Source organism: Varanus komodoensis, unplaced genomic scaffold (genome assembly GCF_004798865.1).
Source record: "Varanus komodoensis strain SLA01 unplaced genomic scaffold, ASM479886v1 scaffold43, whole genome shotgun sequence".
Taxonomy (NCBI): domain Eukaryota; kingdom Metazoa; phylum Chordata; class Lepidosauria; order Squamata; family Varanidae; genus Varanus; species Varanus komodoensis.
Window position 1 is genome coordinate 6,152,781 of NW_025335985.1, and position 18,526 is coordinate 6,171,306.

At 50.0% G+C, this 18,526-nt stretch overlaps 1 protein-coding gene across 1 annotated transcript in view; it reads right to left on the reverse strand.

Moving 5' to 3' along the window:
• Window positions 1–465: 465 nt before the first annotated feature.
• Window positions 466–18,526, reverse strand: part of DCAF12 (DDB1 and CUL4 associated factor 12) — a 19,367-nt gene continuing 1,306 nt past the window's right edge. Inside the window, exons 2-9 of the mRNA XM_044443967.1 lie at window positions 16,467–16,721; window positions 13,801–14,007; window positions 13,065–13,125; window positions 9,885–10,078; window positions 9,339–9,404; window positions 7,645–7,807; window positions 5,093–5,271; window positions 466–4,630 (exon numbers count right to left, since the gene is read on the reverse strand). Coding sequence (XP_044299902.1) covers window positions 4,472–4,630; window positions 5,093–5,271; window positions 7,645–7,807; window positions 9,339–9,404; window positions 9,885–10,078; window positions 13,065–13,125; window positions 13,801–14,007; window positions 16,467–16,721 — 1,284 coding nt within the window. The 3' untranslated portion in view covers window positions 466–4,471. The remainder of the gene's footprint in view (window positions 4,631–5,092; window positions 5,272–7,644; window positions 7,808–9,338; window positions 9,405–9,884; window positions 10,079–13,064; window positions 13,126–13,800; window positions 14,008–16,466; window positions 16,722–18,526) is intronic.

The window sequence follows — 18,526 nt, forward strand, 5'->3', positions numbered from 1 at the left end:
CCCAGTCCTTCCTTCACTGCCCCACCTCTTAAAGCAGCAATGCGTTTAAATTGCCTTCGGATGGTTCCCAAACTCCGATTCCCCAACCCACTCCAGAAGCTTTCAAGTGGGCGAAACATGTAAAATGCATGCAAATTCATAATTTTCTATTTCCAGATGAAGTATAATCAAATGACTTTTTTTGCGGGGGGGAATGATTGCTAGTCCCCCTTCTGCTCACCTGCACGTCAGAAGTTGAAAGTAAGGCTCATCCAGACACTTAGGGAAACATAATGGGAAATGCAATTGTAGCCTTTAGAGATAAGGAAGGCAAAGGAAAAAACCTGGAATTAAGTATTTTGCTTTTGATTCACAGCCTAATAGCCATCTATTTGCAACAAGATCTTTCAGATCACCATCTAAAAACAAGGTGGCTCAACATTCACTGAACATGTTTAGTTTGTGGAAAAACTCTCACTCCAGACATAGGCATACATTTGATTTTATACACCACAATCTTCAACATCAAATGGGAAAAAAAGTTACAATCCATTGAACAGGCTGGTTCCAGGCAGGACATGTCAGTATCTCTCTCTCAGTCTTTTTTTAAGTAGAAAAAACCCCCCAAAACAATTATCCAGTTTAGACGGTGACAGACAGCAAAACCTTCAACGGGCAGCTTTACAAAGATCAAGGTACCATTGGAAAAAGGCACGTCGACCTCTGATTGGTCCAGTGTGTTATTTGGATGAAAAATTGCAAGTGACATAAACCCTGAGACTGTGGGAGGCTATGAGAAGAGCTGACCAGGTGCACAGGTTACTTTTGAAGAGTACAAGTTTAACGAGACGTCGGGGGCAGCACCCAGCCAACCAAACTCCCTTCAAATCAAGGGAGCTGAGGGAACGTTCTTTCAAGCAACCCCATTTAGGCAAGATGGGGGCAAACGAGCCGGGACTGCTCTCTTCACTCGGCCGGGAGCCATGTCACACATGATTTTCAAACAGCAAATCCAAACCATTTTTCTATACACCACAACAAAGCACGTGATGTGCGAACGTCAGACATACTTGGAAACTGGCTTGCCCCATGGCGTATCTGGCCAGGGGTCCTCGATTGACGGAGACTCTGTTGAGCCCACGGTCTTTTGCCAGCAAAAAGAGAAGCCGTCCCCGCTGGTTCCACCCACGGCAGTGTGTAGGCACAGGCGTATTATAAATGCCAAAGGCACAGATCCTGGGGTTTAAAAATGGCATCTGTTGCTATCATTGCTATAAGAGGTAAAAAAATGCCACAATTTGGGAGGGAACCTGCTGTTACCCCAATATAACATTTCACTGGGGGGGGGGGCTGTGATCCTTGCCAATCCTAAACCTCGCTGTACTCAAGTCCTCGCTTCTCCTTCCACAACCTCTGAAATGCCCCCTAGCCCCCCCCCCCCCACGTGGTTCCTTCTCTACCCCTGGGAAAACCAAGGTGGGGTTCACACTGCCGTCTGCCGCAGGGCTCGGAGTTGCTTGCCGACTATCTCCCCCGGGATGCTTAAGGAAGATCCCATGGACGCTCCAGAGGACAGAAATACTGGTGTCCGAGCACCTTTTTCCGAAGCAGCCTTCTCACCCACTTCCGGGGAGTACGGGAGTGAGTCTGGACGCTGCTTCGACATGTGGACAGGGGAGAATCTGCAGGGATTGAAGGACCAGGCATACGGAAATGGAATGCTTAGCACTGCAGCTACTTTTAAGACAGCGCTACAAAACACGCCCTTCTACATCCAGGCAATTAATGAACATAATTTAGACGGATGACCCTCTTTCAAATATCATTCAATTACATTTACCTACTTCATTTCTTATTTTTATGGAGTTGATCTAATGCAACATCGACAAGATTATTCATGCGGGAGCAATGATCTCAGCGTGCAAATTACTGCTGTACTCCAGCAAGGAGCTAGTCCTCCAGAAGCTGACCCCTCATCACATGTGTGGCAAAGTGGTAAAATGAGTGGTAAAATCCTGCCCTTCACAGGCAGCTGGGCGGCACAGCACCAAGTCTGGCTACTGCCGCAGCCTGAAGGCAGGGCTCTAGGCCTAGCTCAGAAATGAAGCACTCTTTGAACTTCGAGCTCATATCCCCCACGGGGCTCTTCGGACAGCAGCATTCTCCTCGAGTGCCACATACAGCAATCACAACACAGTTCTTCTGGACAAGGTCCAGAACTATCTGGTGTCCTGCAAGGAATCCGGTATCTTGCCCAGACATCACACAGGGCTCCCTTTCCCTTGGGACTTTGCAGCTCTCTTCAGCAGAGGCTGTCCGGGGAGTTCAGATACTCTGCAGCCAAGACACACGGTCTCAATCAGAAGCAGGAAGCAGAATCCCTACTTATCCTGCCCCTATCCAAGAGGAGAACTGGGGAATATTTGCCCTCAACTCCGGCAGGCATCCTCCTCCAGAAGAAAGACGGGTCCCACGATCACCCTTCCCTCAGGGCAGCTGGGTGGCCCGCTTCTCCGGCCTGGGAGCACTTCATGCCCAGGGCTGACATGGGGTGCCAGGCCAGCAGAAGCTGCTCGGGCAAAGGCCAGCCCAGAGCCGTAAATCATGCATGAGGATGCAGCAGGAAGCATCTCCTCCCAGGCGGCTTCTTCGGGTTTTCCGGAGCCTTGAGTTGCTCCCAGGGGACGGGAGTCATTCTCAGCAGCACAGCCATAACCTGACCAAGACTGCAGTGACGGCTGACCTATCTGGATGCCGGCCAAGTGCGGCCAAAGTGCCTAATTTAGGCTACTTTTGCCTCTTGGCTGGCAAGCAGTGGCCTCACGCCTCGCTACTCCCGCAGGAGCCCGTCCTGGGCAGGAGAAGGGTTCATTGCGTGGTCTGACCCAGCTGCCATGCGGCTGCCTAGGCCCCTGTGGAAGTCCAGCAGGAAGCCAGAAAACACACTGGCCAGGTAATGGCCCACACACCTCTCACACACCTCTCTGCTTTGCCTGGCAGCTGGGGCCGACAAGGAACTGCACACGGGTGAGCGAGCAACACACGCGGCTTGTGCCCTCACCAAGCAGCTTTCCAGTGCCAAGGCATTACCCGATTCCTCGTCCAGTTGGGAGAAGTTGGTTGTTGCAGCCTGGCAAGAGGCTTTCAGCATATTCCTCCCTATTCACTTTGGATGGGCTTTTTCTCCTGTGTGCTTGGCACGGAAACACGGGCTGTTAGCTTCTCAGGCCAGTGTATTTGCTCTCGGCAGGCCAGGAACTTCTGTGAGCTGCTTGACAAGGCAGCCTTGGAAGCCGGGCTCTGAACTTAGGGGTTCCTTGCGTACGTACGGGTGGCCCCGCTCACAGAAGTTGAAGAACACGTGCTTTAGCAGTACACCGAAAGTGACTAAAAACAGAAATACTGGATGTGAAGCGTGATTGCCAAATCTAATCTCTCTCTGTCTGGCGTGAGGTGGGTTTGCTTTGGAGGTCTGATGCCTGCCTAGCGTTGGGTTTTATTATTAAGGCAATCCAACTTCTCAACAGGGAAAGGGAGCCAGTTAAAACGGTTCTTGGCAGGGCGTCTGCCGGCCAGCGTCATAGTGGGCTGCGTGTCACACAACGGTCCTGCCGCTTTGCCGGAAAACCTCTCGCACACACGGTTTCGGGCTGCCTGTCGCCCTCCTCCCCCCGTCCACAATCCCCCCCCCCACCACTGTGAGGCAGCCTCCCTCCCAGCCTGCGTCTTCACAACCCCATCATCCTTCCGAGGCACCCCGGGGTGGGAAGGGGAAATGAAGGCGAGAGGTGGTCCGGGTGATAAAGGCACAGCAGGCCTGGGCCATGGGCCAAATGTCAGACCCCCGTGACAGATGCTCCATCATTAAACTTGTACTTTCCAAAACCGCAGGAAGCCAGATGCAAGCTGGCACTGTGGATAAACCAGTAGCCTATCTCATTATATAAATACTTTTTAATCTTTTCCCTTTTAATTACAAGTAGTTTTTTATTCCAGGTAATGTGAGTGACAAAAGTACCTGTATGCACACACGCACGCACGCACTCACACATACACGCACACGCAGCCCCGGGCTTTCACAGAAAGCTCGGCAGCAACCGACTGAGTGGAGGATTCCTACCTCACAGTGAAGTAGCGGGACGAGAGGACGTGAATGTTTGGTTAGCCTAAGCTCAGGGCCAAGACTCAGCCACTGGGGGGAGAGAATGCAATAAAAGGGGGGAGGGTTCAAAAAACCCACTGTATAAAGATCAAACGAGATTAAACAAAAAACAAAATGAAAAAAACGAAAAACAGTTCAAAAATGTACAAAAACTCCCGGGAGACCAAAAGACGCTGTTCCGCTCTCAAAAGATAGTCAACCCCAAGTTGCATGAAAGTCGGAAGAGAACAAGGTCATCACACAATGCCTTTGTCTGCCTTTTTAAAAAGGAAAGAAAATGTGGGCAAGAAGGGGGAAATCGCACCAGAGAACTTTGTTCCGAAAGAGTGTTTAGCTCCAGAGACCAGCGTAATTCCCATGGAGTCCCGATGGAAGTGGGCCTCCTGCCACGAAGAGCTTCGTGCCGGACGAGTCGTAGCAGTGGGTGTAAACGGCGTTTGGGAAGAAGCTGATGTCTGAAAAGTAATTCCGCCAGGTTTCATCATGATTCTGCCAAAGGAAAGCTCACATCAGTTGAGCCTGCGACCACGGCACACCTGACCTTTCCTGCCACTGCCCCCCGCCTCGTGTCCCAGGGGCTGGGCATCCCTGGGAACACATCCTGCGTGCGCTCCGAAGTCAGCAGAGGCCCCCGGAAGAGCATGCGTCGCTCCCGCTACGGGCAAAGAAGTTTCCCAAACTGTCCTGCTGGTGCAGGTATTTTAGGACTCGAGCTGAGCCGAATCTTGCTGAGCCACTGAAGTTTAGCCCAAGCCAAGCGGCTGTCTCTTTCACCCACACTCTGAGGCCTTAACAGTGAGCAAGAAAATTTGGGAGAGGGAAAGCAAGCGCTTCCATTTCCAGTGGTTCGCTGCAAAGAAAACTGGAAAACTTGCTTCGGCTTCTCCCAGTGTGATCTCAATCACTCCTGGACGACGCTTCTCTCCCCAGCATCTGCTGCAAGCTACTCACCAGCCAACCTTTGCCAGTGGACAACTTGAGAATCTCGTTTCCTCCTGATCTGGACGTGCAGCAACCGTGTGGCGGCTTCTCATCCAAGAATCTCTGGGCTCGGATGTCGTAGAACAGCAAGGACCCCTGCCCGGTCCCCACCGTGATGATGTGTTCATAGAAGCTCACAGAGCGAATACCTGGCACAGGAGAGGGACCAGGGCGTTAGGGCAGCCAAACAACCAAAAGCAGCCCCAAGGTTCTTCCTGAACCGAGCAGGAAGTCAAAGGAGTCAGTCAGGAGAGGTCATTTGCCCTCGTGGTGAGCAAAATACATCTTGTGTTGCCAACAAGCCCAAGTCACTGCAGCAGGGACCCCCTGTCAAGCAGCTGTTGACCCTAAACAAAGGCAGAAGAGACGGCCCAGCAAACAGGACCTGTTCAAATACCCGGCAAGTTGTAGGGAAAATGAACAGGGGCTCTTTATGGAATGCCGCTGCAGATGGGTGCGAAGGAGCCAGGCACTTCCCCATCCCCCCCATCCACCAACACCGCCCCCGGGAGCTACAGACTGCCAAAACGGTGGCACCTATTCTAACTCCCCTATGGACACAAAATGAGAATTACCTCTGGGGCAGACAAAAGCTCTGGGGCAAGGCTTTTGGGAGCCAGAATTCAGGCCCAACGGATTCTTTGGCCTGTTTTGCCTCTAATTTGGCCTGTTTTGCCTCCACCCCAAGGCTTCGGCAAGGGGCGGCATAGAAATGTTCTATTAATAATAATAATTCCTAGGCAACGTTACGGCCTAGGAGAGCAGCCGTAGAGGAACTTCAGGTGAAACCTGAAGCCATCCCTTCACCTGCCAGAGTTTTATTTCCGTGTTTGCAGACCCTCCTCCCCCGCTGCACCTCAAGGCTGTGACCATGCAGACCCCGCGGCTTCAGCAGCCGGTCACTCTTTTCCTTCCTTCTCCCCACCTGCTTTTTCCAACAACTTGCCTGGGAAAGAGGTCTTTATGCTCTGTGCAACCTTTTCACTGATCAAATAATGGACCTTGGAATAAAAGATCAAAGGGCCACAGGCGAATTAGAGAAGTAAAGTGAACTGCTGAAGGACTGCTCTTGCACTTAAGAGTGAGATGCTTTAGAACAACCAGTCTCACTTTCATACCCAGGGGAAGATGCAGGAAGAGAAACGCCGGAACAACTTATATTCACACAAACATGAATACAAAGTCAGCACTCCAGAAAGAAGCACGTGGATGAAAATCGTGTCAGGTTCCATTTCTTTCTCCAAAGGGGAAAATAGCTCCTGTTGGCAAGCTGAGCTCAATGGACTAGATAAGTCTTAGTGTTTGTGCATCTTGCAAGTCCTGCTCTTTAAAACGAAAAAGAGTTGGAAGACGCGCACGACTAGCTAAAAGGGGTGTCCACCGTGGTTCACAACATCTGCCTAAGTGCCAAACCCAGCAAGGGCCTGGGCGATCTGAGCAACGTCCTTGGTGACTCGGAGGAGAAAGCGGCGAGGAACGTCAAACATCAGGTGCTGCAGAGGCCAGGATCGTAACTCAAACATGACTTGAATTCATTAAGAAAACGGGGAAAATAAATAAAGTGAAAGGATCTGCAAAAGCAGGGTTGCTACTTGGGGAAGAAACTAACAGCAATGCATAAAAGAAGGTGGTGGGGAGATTTATTCTCAGTCTGAATACAGGTCAGCAACACAGTGCCTGTGTAAGCCAAATTATCCTCAGGCTGTGTTGTATTAAAGGGGAAATTAGAAAACAGACAAGAACAGACATCTCCCACACAGCTGGGCACAGAGGGGACCTTTGAAAGAGCAGTGATGCACCTCCTTCCTGGCTCACCACAAGGTACAACACCTCTCACGCTTTCAAGACTGAAACTCCACCTTCGGAGAGGTCTGTAAGAGCAGGCTGAGCCAGAATTTGCTGGCTAATTTGCAGCCCTGAATCCCTGAAGCCAGAGGACCAAGGAGAGTGGCTGTTTCTTGCAGGAAACCGGATGTGAAGGTGACCCACAAGGCCTCTTTTAGCTGCTGCTGCATTTCCACTCTTCACAGGGGATTTTGCCCTATTGAGCTGACTCTGCAGACACTTCAACACCTACACAATGTGCCACTGTGACTTTTCCAGACTGTCACTCCACTACGCACCCCTCCCCGAATCCCCGTAAGAAAGGGCAGCTGTTGAGGGCATAAACGTCCCTAGTTGCACCGAGCTCTTCTGAGTGAACACTCGTGCGGCACGGACGTAGGAACGGGAGGACAATGGGAACTGGTCCCCTGCTAACTAGGAGCAGCTGTAGAAGCCGCACCTTTCCCTGCTTCCGGCAAATGACTGCACCGGCTCAATGCCAGCCCAGTGATGACTCCGGTCTCCTCCCTGCCTGGGCGCAGCCTGCATGCAACAGGAGGGGGCCTCCGCTGCATCACCCCCCCCCCTGTGATCCCCAGGCACCTGGAGCGCCTCGCGTATGCGCCAAACCCAGCCAGGACCTCCGTGCAGATACACCCGTAGCCGCAACAGGGAGGCCGACTGCAAGGAGTCCTTACCGCTGCCTCGCTCCCTGGAACAGACGGATTTGACATTGTGGGAAGGCTGCCTTGGGTCCAGAAAGGAGACGTGGGCCTGAGAGCCGACTGCATACACGGACCACTCCTGACCATAGGCCAGACAAACGTTCTCCCGACAGTATGGTAGCTTTGTGGACAGCAGCTGGAAGAAGCAAAACACGCCCCACAAGAATCAGCACGGCGGACACTACAGGAGCTGAACTCTGATTTGAAACTTTCAGTTCAAGACCAACACGGAGCTACTGAATGACCTGCACTGGAGCCTGCATGATTTCATAGGAGGAGGAAAGAAAAGGTAAGATTCTGTGCTCCTGGGCAAAAAAGGGCAATTATGGGTGCTTAGCCAGAAGAGGACATAGGAGGGGTGCATAATCAGTGAAATACACACAGGATACAGCAGTCCCGCTTCCTTATCTATCCAAATCTGAACAGGGGTGCAAGAATAAGAGCAGGCCCAAGGAGAAGGAAGACAGCTGAGCCCAAAGATGGTCTGAAACACACCGAGAGCTCTGCTGGCCCCGAATTTGGCTTGCAGTGCTCACCGCATGTTCTGGACAGAGGAGCAGTTTGGAACCTGCCGTCGTCCCTGCCCTGCCCACCCCTCGATTCCAAAAATGCACACGTGTGCCCATCCCTAGCCTTCTGGTCCACCTCTGAACTATCATCCACAGAAGCCCTGGCTAAGGTCACATGGAGGAAGTCCTTTCCTGTCTGCTGCATGTCCACTGCCCCGCCCTTAATCAGATTAACGAGCTGATCCCAAGGCTCAGGCGAGCATCCAAGTTCGTTTCGGGGATCAGCGCAAATCCTAGCGTGGAGCTGTGGGCCACGTTGAAAGGGTGTGCAGTGGGAGGACTAATCATATGGTGTTTCTCTGCACTATGCGGGATTTCGATCTGAAACAGAGCGGGCAGACAGGCGAGCCAAGCATGCCTTCCCACTTCTTGATCATTGCGTCAGAGCTGATACCTCCAAGTCTATTATTTCAAACTGTCAGCCTGAGTTAAGAGAGATGAAATATTAAAGGATAAATCAATGAAGAAAGGATTCTTACAGTGAAGGGCTGCATGCTCTCTCCCCCTTTGAGGAATTTAGAAAAACAGAGCAAAGCCATCCAAGGTAGCTTACCAAACCAGGTTATGACAAACTAAACACATAAAGTAGGCAAAACAATTCAATCCAAAACTAAACACAGCAGCAGTCTAAAAATCGAGCCTCCAATATAATGAACTTGTCCCAATGGAAAGGCAGCGGCCGATGGCAAGACAGCCTGCACTCAGACAACGCTGCCTGTTTAGAGCTTGATTCTAGACATGGCAGCTCAAAAGAACATCCCACCAAGCTTCCTAAAGCTCACCCCCACGTCCCACTCAGCCTGGAGCTTTTCCCGGGTCCTGAAGACAGAGCGTGTTGGTGGTGCAGAATGAAAGAATTACATCTCAGAGACACTGGCTACTTTCGGAGGATCTTTTCCAGCACTGTAAACTGAGTCAGCACCAAATGCCAGGCTCATGTGGTCCTCCCTCCCCTCCCAGGCCAGCCTCAGGGCTTCACTCCCCACTTATCGTATGCCAGAGTGTCTATTATATGCAGTCAGGAACCCTCGGCTAAAACTGGCTGACTGAGCGGGTTAACAAACCAGGCCCGGCTATCTAGCAGGCGCAGCAAGTCACCTTTGATAACGTGCATTCTGCCTTCCAGAGGTGGAAATACCCATCCAGGGACACTGCTCCCAGCTCCTAGGAAAAAAAGAGGGTCATCGTCCACCGGGAAGCTTCACAAACATCCACACGCTGAGCAGAGTGCAAGGCCTGGCCACTGATTGTGGAAGGCCTGCACAAGATGCCTGCCCCTAGGACCCACGGGAAGCCCTCCGGCTCAGTGCTTTCACGACGTGCCCCCTTCACCTCCTCAAAGGGACCCACACTTTGGGGCAGAAGCGTGCTAAGGAAAGCAGCATGGAGTGGAAGTATGATGGGCTTTGTGGAATGGACAAATCTCACGTGCTCCCGCTTGGAAGAGTCCAATGCACTACTGCTAGAAGCCTGGAACCCAAGACAGTTCATTTAAGGTCCTCTTAACAAGAAGGGAGCCCACGGCCTGAAGGCTAGACGCGTTCCTCTTGGCTAGAAGGACCACTCTTGCTTCCATCTTACTTCTGGTATCCGCAATGGGAAAAGGGGATTTTGCACCTTGAGAGTTCTGCCTATTTTCCTAACCTTGTTTTTGTTATTGAAGGCGAGAGCCCGGACTTTGCAGTTGTCCGGATTGGTATTCTCTTTGGGGATGTCCTTCAGAGCCCTGTGCGTTATGTGGGCATAGACGGGGACTCGCGACAGGTTGCGCCTTGCGTCGCTCTTGGCGAGGACCTCGTCTGTCACTTCCCAGAGCCCCATGGAACCATCTCGGGAACCTGCGTGAGACAGGACACCAAAGCATGCATTAAAGGCACATGCTGGCCCTTCCCCGCCCCGTCGAATTCTACAAAATCGAGCATGTCCCCAGAAAGAGCCACGTGCTACATGTTCAGTACAGCATACTTCTCCCTCCCAGCGACCAGGCCGTGAACGGGCCTTGCGCACCGTCGGTCGTGGTGCAGTGCCTGAAAAAGCAATGCTCCAAGCCAGCCACGCATTACAGCAAAGGCACCCCCCCCCACCCCAACCTGGAGATTTATCACCAATGAGTACCCTACAGATTGAAGAGAGTGTGCCTCTGAGATAGGCGCACGGTAATAGCCCCCGTGGAAGGTGAGAAGGCCCAAAAGAAAAGCCATGCAGCAACATCGCGGGGTTTCTCCGGAGTTTTTTTATGGCCGCAAGACAAGACGAAGCCCGGCCGTTCCTCACGAATGCCTCCCTGCACCGAGCAGGCCAAACAATGGCAGCATCACTCAGCGCATCCTGCAGCCTCCGGACTGCAACACGGCGGGACCCGAGCCTGTCCTTGCCTGTCACAAGCCACGGCCCAGTCTGTGCTCTGAAGATGTGCAAATTCTGCAGCAGGGCTGTGGGTACAGGAGGGGGGAAATGGGCCCACGGGCCGCTCTATCTTCAGGATAAGGAATGGGATGTAGCGATGCAAGATCTGAGATGGCAGACCCCTGCTTCGCCCGAGAGCGGTTATTTTTCAAGCAGATACAAAGAAATGCTTTTGCCACTGCTGGGCATTTCCCTGGTAGAGTCATTGGAGAGTCAACAGAAAAGGAGCAGCAGAAAGACGGAGAGAGGGCGGCTTGCATTTCAAGGAAGGAAGGTAAGGACCGCTTCTAAGGGGTAAGAGGGACTAAATAACAAACAAAAGTGGAGAGCGATCGTGTCAGAGAGGGGCTCTCTCTTGGAAGGGAGAAGACATTTCTGCTCGTGAGGGAGGCAGAGGATGGAATGGAGGGACAGTTACCCCAAGAGACACACGACAAAAGAAAAATCTTAGTTACATTTCCTTGCCTCTTAACCACGAGAGAATAAAACCTCCTCTAGCCAACATCCCACAGTAAAAACAAAACCAAGCCAAAATGGCAGATTTTCTTCTTTACACCGTCAAGCCTTTATACTCTCAAAGAACCAAACATTTTCGGTCTTGATGGAAAAAAGAACCACAGGAACGAATGCAGCACGAATCCAATGTGGGACTCGGAGTCCAGCGCAGACATTTTGACGCTGTGAATGTGCAGCTCGCCACAGCACTGTGTATTTCATTCATGCAGGAGTGCCCTTTTATCCACCTGCCCCTGGTCCCATGCCCTTCTATCATCTGTTATACTTTAGAATGAAAGGACCAAGCAATTTGAAAATCCGGATCCTGGGTGGCCTACATGGAGTATGTCATCAGTGCATTCTGACTGCGCGATGTGGGCTTCCATGAGGCACTCTGGCTTATATTCATGCGGAATGTCTATACCTCAGAGAGTAAATGTGCAGGCCCTGAGGCAGGTCTGGTTGACACGGCAGCAAACCTGGCCTCAAAACCCAGACCTCAGTAACCGTTATGGCTGCTCTGTCCCCCGCTTCACCGATCAAGCTGAGCACCAGCACAAAATATTTTAGAGGAGGACTGGGCTGAAGCTGCAGAGTCAGCTATTTCTTATAAGAAGTGCAACGTCTTATGCTCAAAACTACCTTCAAGATTTACTTTGAGATAAGTTGGCACTAGTTCTGCAACATCTGCCAAACTCCTAGCATATAAATGGATACAAATGAATAGAAAACTGATTTCATAACAATTTACTCAACTCGAATTCCAACTGAGAAATCATGGGAGATTTTGTTAACGGTTCTTTCCCCTTTAAAAATTGGATTTAAAAAATATATGCCCCATGACTCTTTTAAAAAAATCATCTGATTTAGAAAGAAGGTTTTATACAAACCTGTTATAAACTGTAATTTATTTTTATCCAGCTGTAATCTATGATTCTCAGTCAAATCTATTGAGTTTCAGAGCTGCATGTTTATTTAGAAAATACATGACACTCATATGTATTGATTTTTTTTCTTGACAAGTACTGTATTTTTTGCTCTATAAGATGCACTTCCCCCCCCCCAAAAGTAAGGGGAAATGTCTGTGCGTCTTATAGAGCGAATGTGTGTGTGCCCAACGCCCAGGACGCTGCCGGCCGCCTGCACCACGTGGCACCACCTGGCCGGCACGCGCTCGGCGCGCCCTGCTCCGCCCCCCCCTCCGGCACAGGTAAGAGCCGTGCCGCTCAGAGAGGCATGCGGAGGAAGAGGAGCAGTGGGCTTGAACCCGCCAGCCGCACAGAGAGACGGACTGCTCACCCCCACCGCCCGGGAAGACCTGCCGCCGCCGCACCGCCTGGAAGACCACCGCCAGCACGCTGCCGGCCCGGCTGCACCACACCTGGCCGGCACGCGCTCGGCGCGCCCTGCTCCACCCCCCCCCCCGGCGCAGGTGAGAGCTGTTAATCACAGGTCGGTGTGTGTTTTCAGATGGCAACCCGTCTTTTAATGAAGCCCATGGAGAAGTGATGGGGAATGTGCCTGTGATGATCAGGAAGCTTTCCATGGATCCCTCCTCTAAAAACTAGGTGCGTCTTATGGTCAGGTGCGTCTTATAGAGCGAAAAATACGGTAATGCAAATCTGTAATAAACGTACATCAGCTCAATGCAGAGCCCAGCCAAGCCTGTCAGGAATGTCAAATCGTTATTTGATGAGGATAGTTTGAGGCTTGTGAGATCCCAAGTTTGCAGGTCTCCTTCTGGGTTAACTGGGGGGTGGGGGTGCATGAGGAGAAAGAAACAACCACAGCTAACTTAAGCAATTCATACATGCATGCCTAAAAATTATGCCCCACAAAATATAAATGTCAATGAAGTGTCAGTCCACCAGGTATCATGACACACTGCAAACACAAAGACATCAGCAGAAGTTTAAATCTTACCTGAAACAGCCATGGTGTCACTGATCCATGCGATTGAAAATATCCAATCTTTATGGCCATCCTGAAGAAGGAAAATAGGAATATGAGGGCTTAGGCCAACAGTATCAAAGCAAGTGGTCCTTCTATCACTTTAAGCACCAATGCAGCCTCTGCTCCTTATGGAAACATGCTAAGTTATTCCCTAAAAAGATCCAAAAACCATCATAAAAAAGAAATAAGGTACAAATAATATATTTGTGAAAATGGATATCAAGGGATAGTACAGAAATATAGCATATAATTCAAACATCTGAGCTATTCGTGAGAAAGCAAAACCTTCTATCTCCTCTATCAATCTTCACTTAATGTTGAACTACAGATTAATCTATTTTATCAAAACAGTTGTAAATAATGTCATGAAATACACGTCTCTAATATTTTTACAAGTTCCGCTTCCTTAAAAATATTAAATTTTTCATAAGCATTCCATTTTTCAACGAATGCTTTGGCAGGTCTTCTATCTATATAATTGGTTAATTTTGCCATTATTCCATATTTAGCGAGCTTATTTTTCCAATCTTCGGTCGTTGGACAGAAAATCCAAAACCCATGGAGGGGGCACTTTTACACTAGAGGAACTGTCAGCCAGGAAGCATGGAGTCAGCAAAGCTAGCTACCCTTCCTGAAAATATTGACCATTCCTATTCCATAAAAAGATGTTGCTAACATAAAGCTCAGCCATGTCTTTGAAACTTACATCTCCCACACAGACGGGATCCAGTGTAGGCAGCCGATAAATCGCCAGGCTGTTCGGGTTGTCGCCCCCCGTTGCCAGAAGCGTCCTTGAAGGATTCAGCTCGATGGCATGAATCCCGCAGCCTTGCTGGTTTACCATGTCAGGTTCCCGATCCTTCAGAATGGGAATTTTGGTAATCTGACCAGTTTGGACATCGACCACAAACAACTGAAAGAAATTAACAGCTGTGTCAGAAAACTGTAAAAATAGGTTTAGGAGACTGAACCAGCACAAAATACATTTGATCATAGGGAATTAAATCTGCCACTGATTAATAGCTGTATGGTAGTACAAACATGCTAATTAACAGAGTGGACATAAAATCAGGCAGTCAACAAGTTTTCACACCCCTGCCATAACATCAGTAAGGCAAGCCAGTATCCCTCAGGGTCCGCCTCACATACAGACCCCTTGCTTGGGGGTTGTTGTATTGCGGAAATGCCGCAAACGTGGGTTGTGAGAGGTTAAACAACCTGAGACACACAATGCCCTACACAAAGTTTAGCACAGCCCTTGCTCGCTGGCTTTGTGCGCTATGGGAACCCAATGCGTGAGTTGCCTTTTCACCGGGTCCCCACACCGCCTCAGCCTCACAGCCCCTTCTATGGGAAAAGGCATATTCCCACTAGGCCTTGAATTTGCACTTTCTGATTTAAAGCAACCACAGTTCTCTGTAATGCCTGAAGCCAAAGAACTGTGGTTTGCTTAAATTATAGTTTAAGAACAAAGTCAGATCAGATCACAACTTGTTCTTGGCACTAACAAGTTTAAACATGACAAAACGGTCTCCCTTGAAAAGGAGCTGTTAATTGTTACGAACACGTAATATTGATATACCATTTGCTAGCTAAATTAGAAAGGTCTGCAATTCGATAGTTTCTCCTTAAAGGCTTCATTTTATATGTGACATGAAATACGTACATCCAATTAAAAGCATTCATTAAACCATAGGCATACAACTTATGCCTTAACCAGTAATTTGAACTATTCAAGGCCAAAACAAACAAGTTTTTTAGCCCTTCCAGAAGGCACACAGGTTCCGGTTTTAAGAGATCTCTGGGAGACACATGGGCACAGAAGCCCCACCGATCAACCAGCCAAACCGCCAGTATCTCACAGTCCACTGATCTGCCAGCCAGCTAACAGTACCCAAATGCAAGAGGATGCCTCAGCTTAGCATGCACAAGGTCTCAGGGTCAGTTTCGGGGTAGAGCTAAGCAGGAACTCTCTAAGGAACCCCGGAAAGCGACTGCAGCTGCCACAGATACTAGACTTGCCGGGTCTGGTTCAGAACCAAGCCGCTTTATTTAATCTGAGCAGTTATCGTTCATATGTGGCATTCTACAAGGAGAAGAGGCTGGTCTCTACTCCAACTGGCTTACCATCTCAAAGCAAATACCAGGAAAACAGAGGAAGAGACGGAAGGGGCAAATAAGCCAAGGCTATGTAATCATTCATCAGTGGATGGATCTCCAACTGATCACCTTGATTTTTGGTCTAATTGGTTTAACGACAGAGAAACATACCCATTAACACAGGATTGCATTGACTGTAGCCTTGTGGGTATCCATAATGTGACCGTGTTGCATATATATCTTAAAATGCAAATGTGACTGAGAAAAATAAATAAATAGCACCACCTGGACATTTCCTGTTTTTGCAATTAATTAATTGGCAGAACCACTTCTTGGTGTCAGTTCACAAATTCAGTCTATTGAATTTGAGCTCAATCTATTGAGCTGACCTATTCAATCAGCTCTGAACATAGAGCAAGAAAAATGAATGGTAACCCCAGTTATTTAACTAGAACACTCTGCCTACCAGAACCATGAACAGCAGCATGAAATTAACATTGCGATCCAACAGTAGATCTTTGTAACAGCTAGAACATGAGCCCTGGCATGCCATCGTTTATAAATCTCCCATATATTAATTCAACACTGTGAATAATTCGACAATGGTTGCTAGGCTACAAAGTACTTTCCTACAGTGGGAGAGGAGCGGCAGAGCATCCTAGCCCCCTTCTAGCAGCCCCATGGTTTTCTACGCCACAGGCCAAGGAGGGGCCGAGCACACCATTTGTCTGGTTCATCCTGTGTGCAACTCAAAAAGGAAAATATTGATTTTTTTTTAGCGTGCACTAGATGGAAGCCAGCAGCTCCTTCTTACAAGGAAAGACTTGTAGGAAAGTCATCCAGAATGCGAACGGTACGCTGGTCGAATGTAATGGCCATTCACACAACCTGCAGAGTCGCCTGCCTCTTGGAGAGCAGCCCCCACCCTCCCGCCTCAAGCACCTGCTGACTGAGATCTTTTTACGGGGTGATGCCAAGGACCACTGACATCCACGGGACCCGCTCTTCTGCCGAGCGATGAGTGGAAAGCAATTACTATCCCTCCTCTCCTGAAGGGCAAGGAACTAGCGGAAAGACCATCTAGTCATCATAATATTGAAGTGATGGTTCCTGCCTGTCAGGGAAGCCAAATGTTGCATCTCCCCAGAAAGGGGATTGGTGCTGCGCTTGATTGCAACAAGCGCCACAAAAACACGGGCCAGCGGTCTCTTTGCTGGGCCTCTTTCTCACCTGTGCTGTGAGCCGCATAATGAGCAGGGAACCTGGACTTACTGTGTTGCATTTTGTCCCGCACACCACCTGCTGATGATTCAGCCACTGTGAGGCAAACACCTTGTTCAGGGTTCCCAGGTGGAATTCTCTTTCCTTCAGGAGGCTGGGCAGCTGCTGGGCTGCATATCCATGCAGGAGCCGGTGGTAGCTGGACTCATTCTGCACCTTCACCTCTCTTCCTTTCAGGTAGCATACAAGGGACCTTTTAACTGGGGGAAGCCGCTTCCTCTTGTGCACGGAGTGATCCCAGCCATACTGCGGGAGAAGAACAACAGGACATGGCATAATACCTTGAAACGGTTCGGTTTCACTTGCCCCAAAGGAAAGGTACATTGAGGGCACAATGCTATACAGGTTCAGACAGAAAAATATCCTAAACTCCCATCTCTCCCTAGCCAGCATAGCTGTAACAAGCATATAAAGCATTGTTCACTGCAACAGATCAACATTCTGTATGATACGCATGTCTGCAAGAACACGGGTTATTAAGAATATATTTTCTCAAATACATTAAAACTCCAATTCTATAGTGGAACCTCCCCCACCACTACACAGGAACTTTACCCATTCATTGTCATCTCTCTCAGAGGCTTTGAACCAGTTTTCCCTCCCCTTCATCCGTGGTCAGGTGGGGAGTAACGGAGAGGTAGTCAGCATTTATGAGCAGACCCTCCTCATATGCATTTGCACAACTAGGTATCCAGTTTTTCAAGCCTCTAGCTTTCCTGTGCATAATGTGCATGCTTATGCTGTGGATATTACTGTGATTATTATGGGATTTTTAGGTAGTATCTACTAAATGTTGTATCATTTAATTTGTATAAACTATTGCAGCTTTTTGAAAAATTGTTTTAACTTTGGCTTTTAAATTTGTATTGTAATTTTTATTAGTACCTCTACTGTATCTTAAGTGTCATTGTAAACAGAGCTTCAGTGTTGGGGCAGTACAGAAATGAAACTATTAACTGTAATAATGGCTCCTGGGCCAAAGAAAAGGGGATATTCTGATGGACGGGGAACAGACACAGCTACAAGGTCCCACCTGGAGCAGTCTTCCCCAACCTGGTGGCCTTCAGGCATTGGACTGCAACTCCCAGAACTCCCATCCAACAGAACCATTGACTGGGAATTTTTGGTATTGCAGTCCAAACATGCCTTTAAGGCACAAGGTTGGGAAAGGCTGAAAATGAAAATCATGTGAAAATCATGTCCTCCCTCCAGCCAGCCTCCCTGGGTACTTGGAAGCATTGAGATCAGAAGCTTCCTGATAGGAGGAGAGACACCGAACCGTTTACAAACTGCCAAACGCCATCCCAAGGGTGCCAGACAAAGCGCCCAACCCACCATGGGGCAGTAAGCCTGCTGGTTCTCAGCCCTGCTCATGAGAAATCAACAAAACCGGGTCTTTTTCCCCAACACTATGCTGCTGTATCCACAGTTGTGTGTGGGATCCGCCTCTACACCACAGCTCACCCTTTGCAACAGGGATCCTGCTGCAGCATTTCAGGGATGGAGGGGCTGTCCTGCAAAGGAGGGGGTGAAGAATTCCCCTTCTGCCTCCACTGCTGATCCAGCCAAAACCTCTACTGCAGTGTAGCTGGTTTTACGGTTATTTTGTGAGCTGCCTCGAGTGCCTTTTTGGTGGAAAGGTGAAGGGTGAATCCAATAAATTCGCACGTGAGAACAGGGCATGGCTGCCCATGGCTACACGGGTGGTCTTGGCCAAGGGGCCCGGGTTCGGCCACCCCGGTTTCCCGGGCGGCCCCCCCCCCCCGAGACGGCGCTGCAGACACGGAAGCGGCGCCGCTTCCGTCACGCCCTTCCACTAGCTCCGGGCACCCAAGCAAAAACAAGATGCCCGCGCAAGGGCGCCGGCCGAGCTGGGAGCAGCGCCGCAGCCCGGTGTCCGCCCGGCTCGCCACCTCTGCGGCCCAGACCGGCGGGGCGAGACCCCGCGCGCGCGCGCCCCTTTCCGCAGCGGGCACCGGCGCGGCCCGCTCCCCGCCGCCAGCGACAGACCTGCGCCCTCCCGGCCGCGCCCGGGCCGCGCCGCTTGCAGC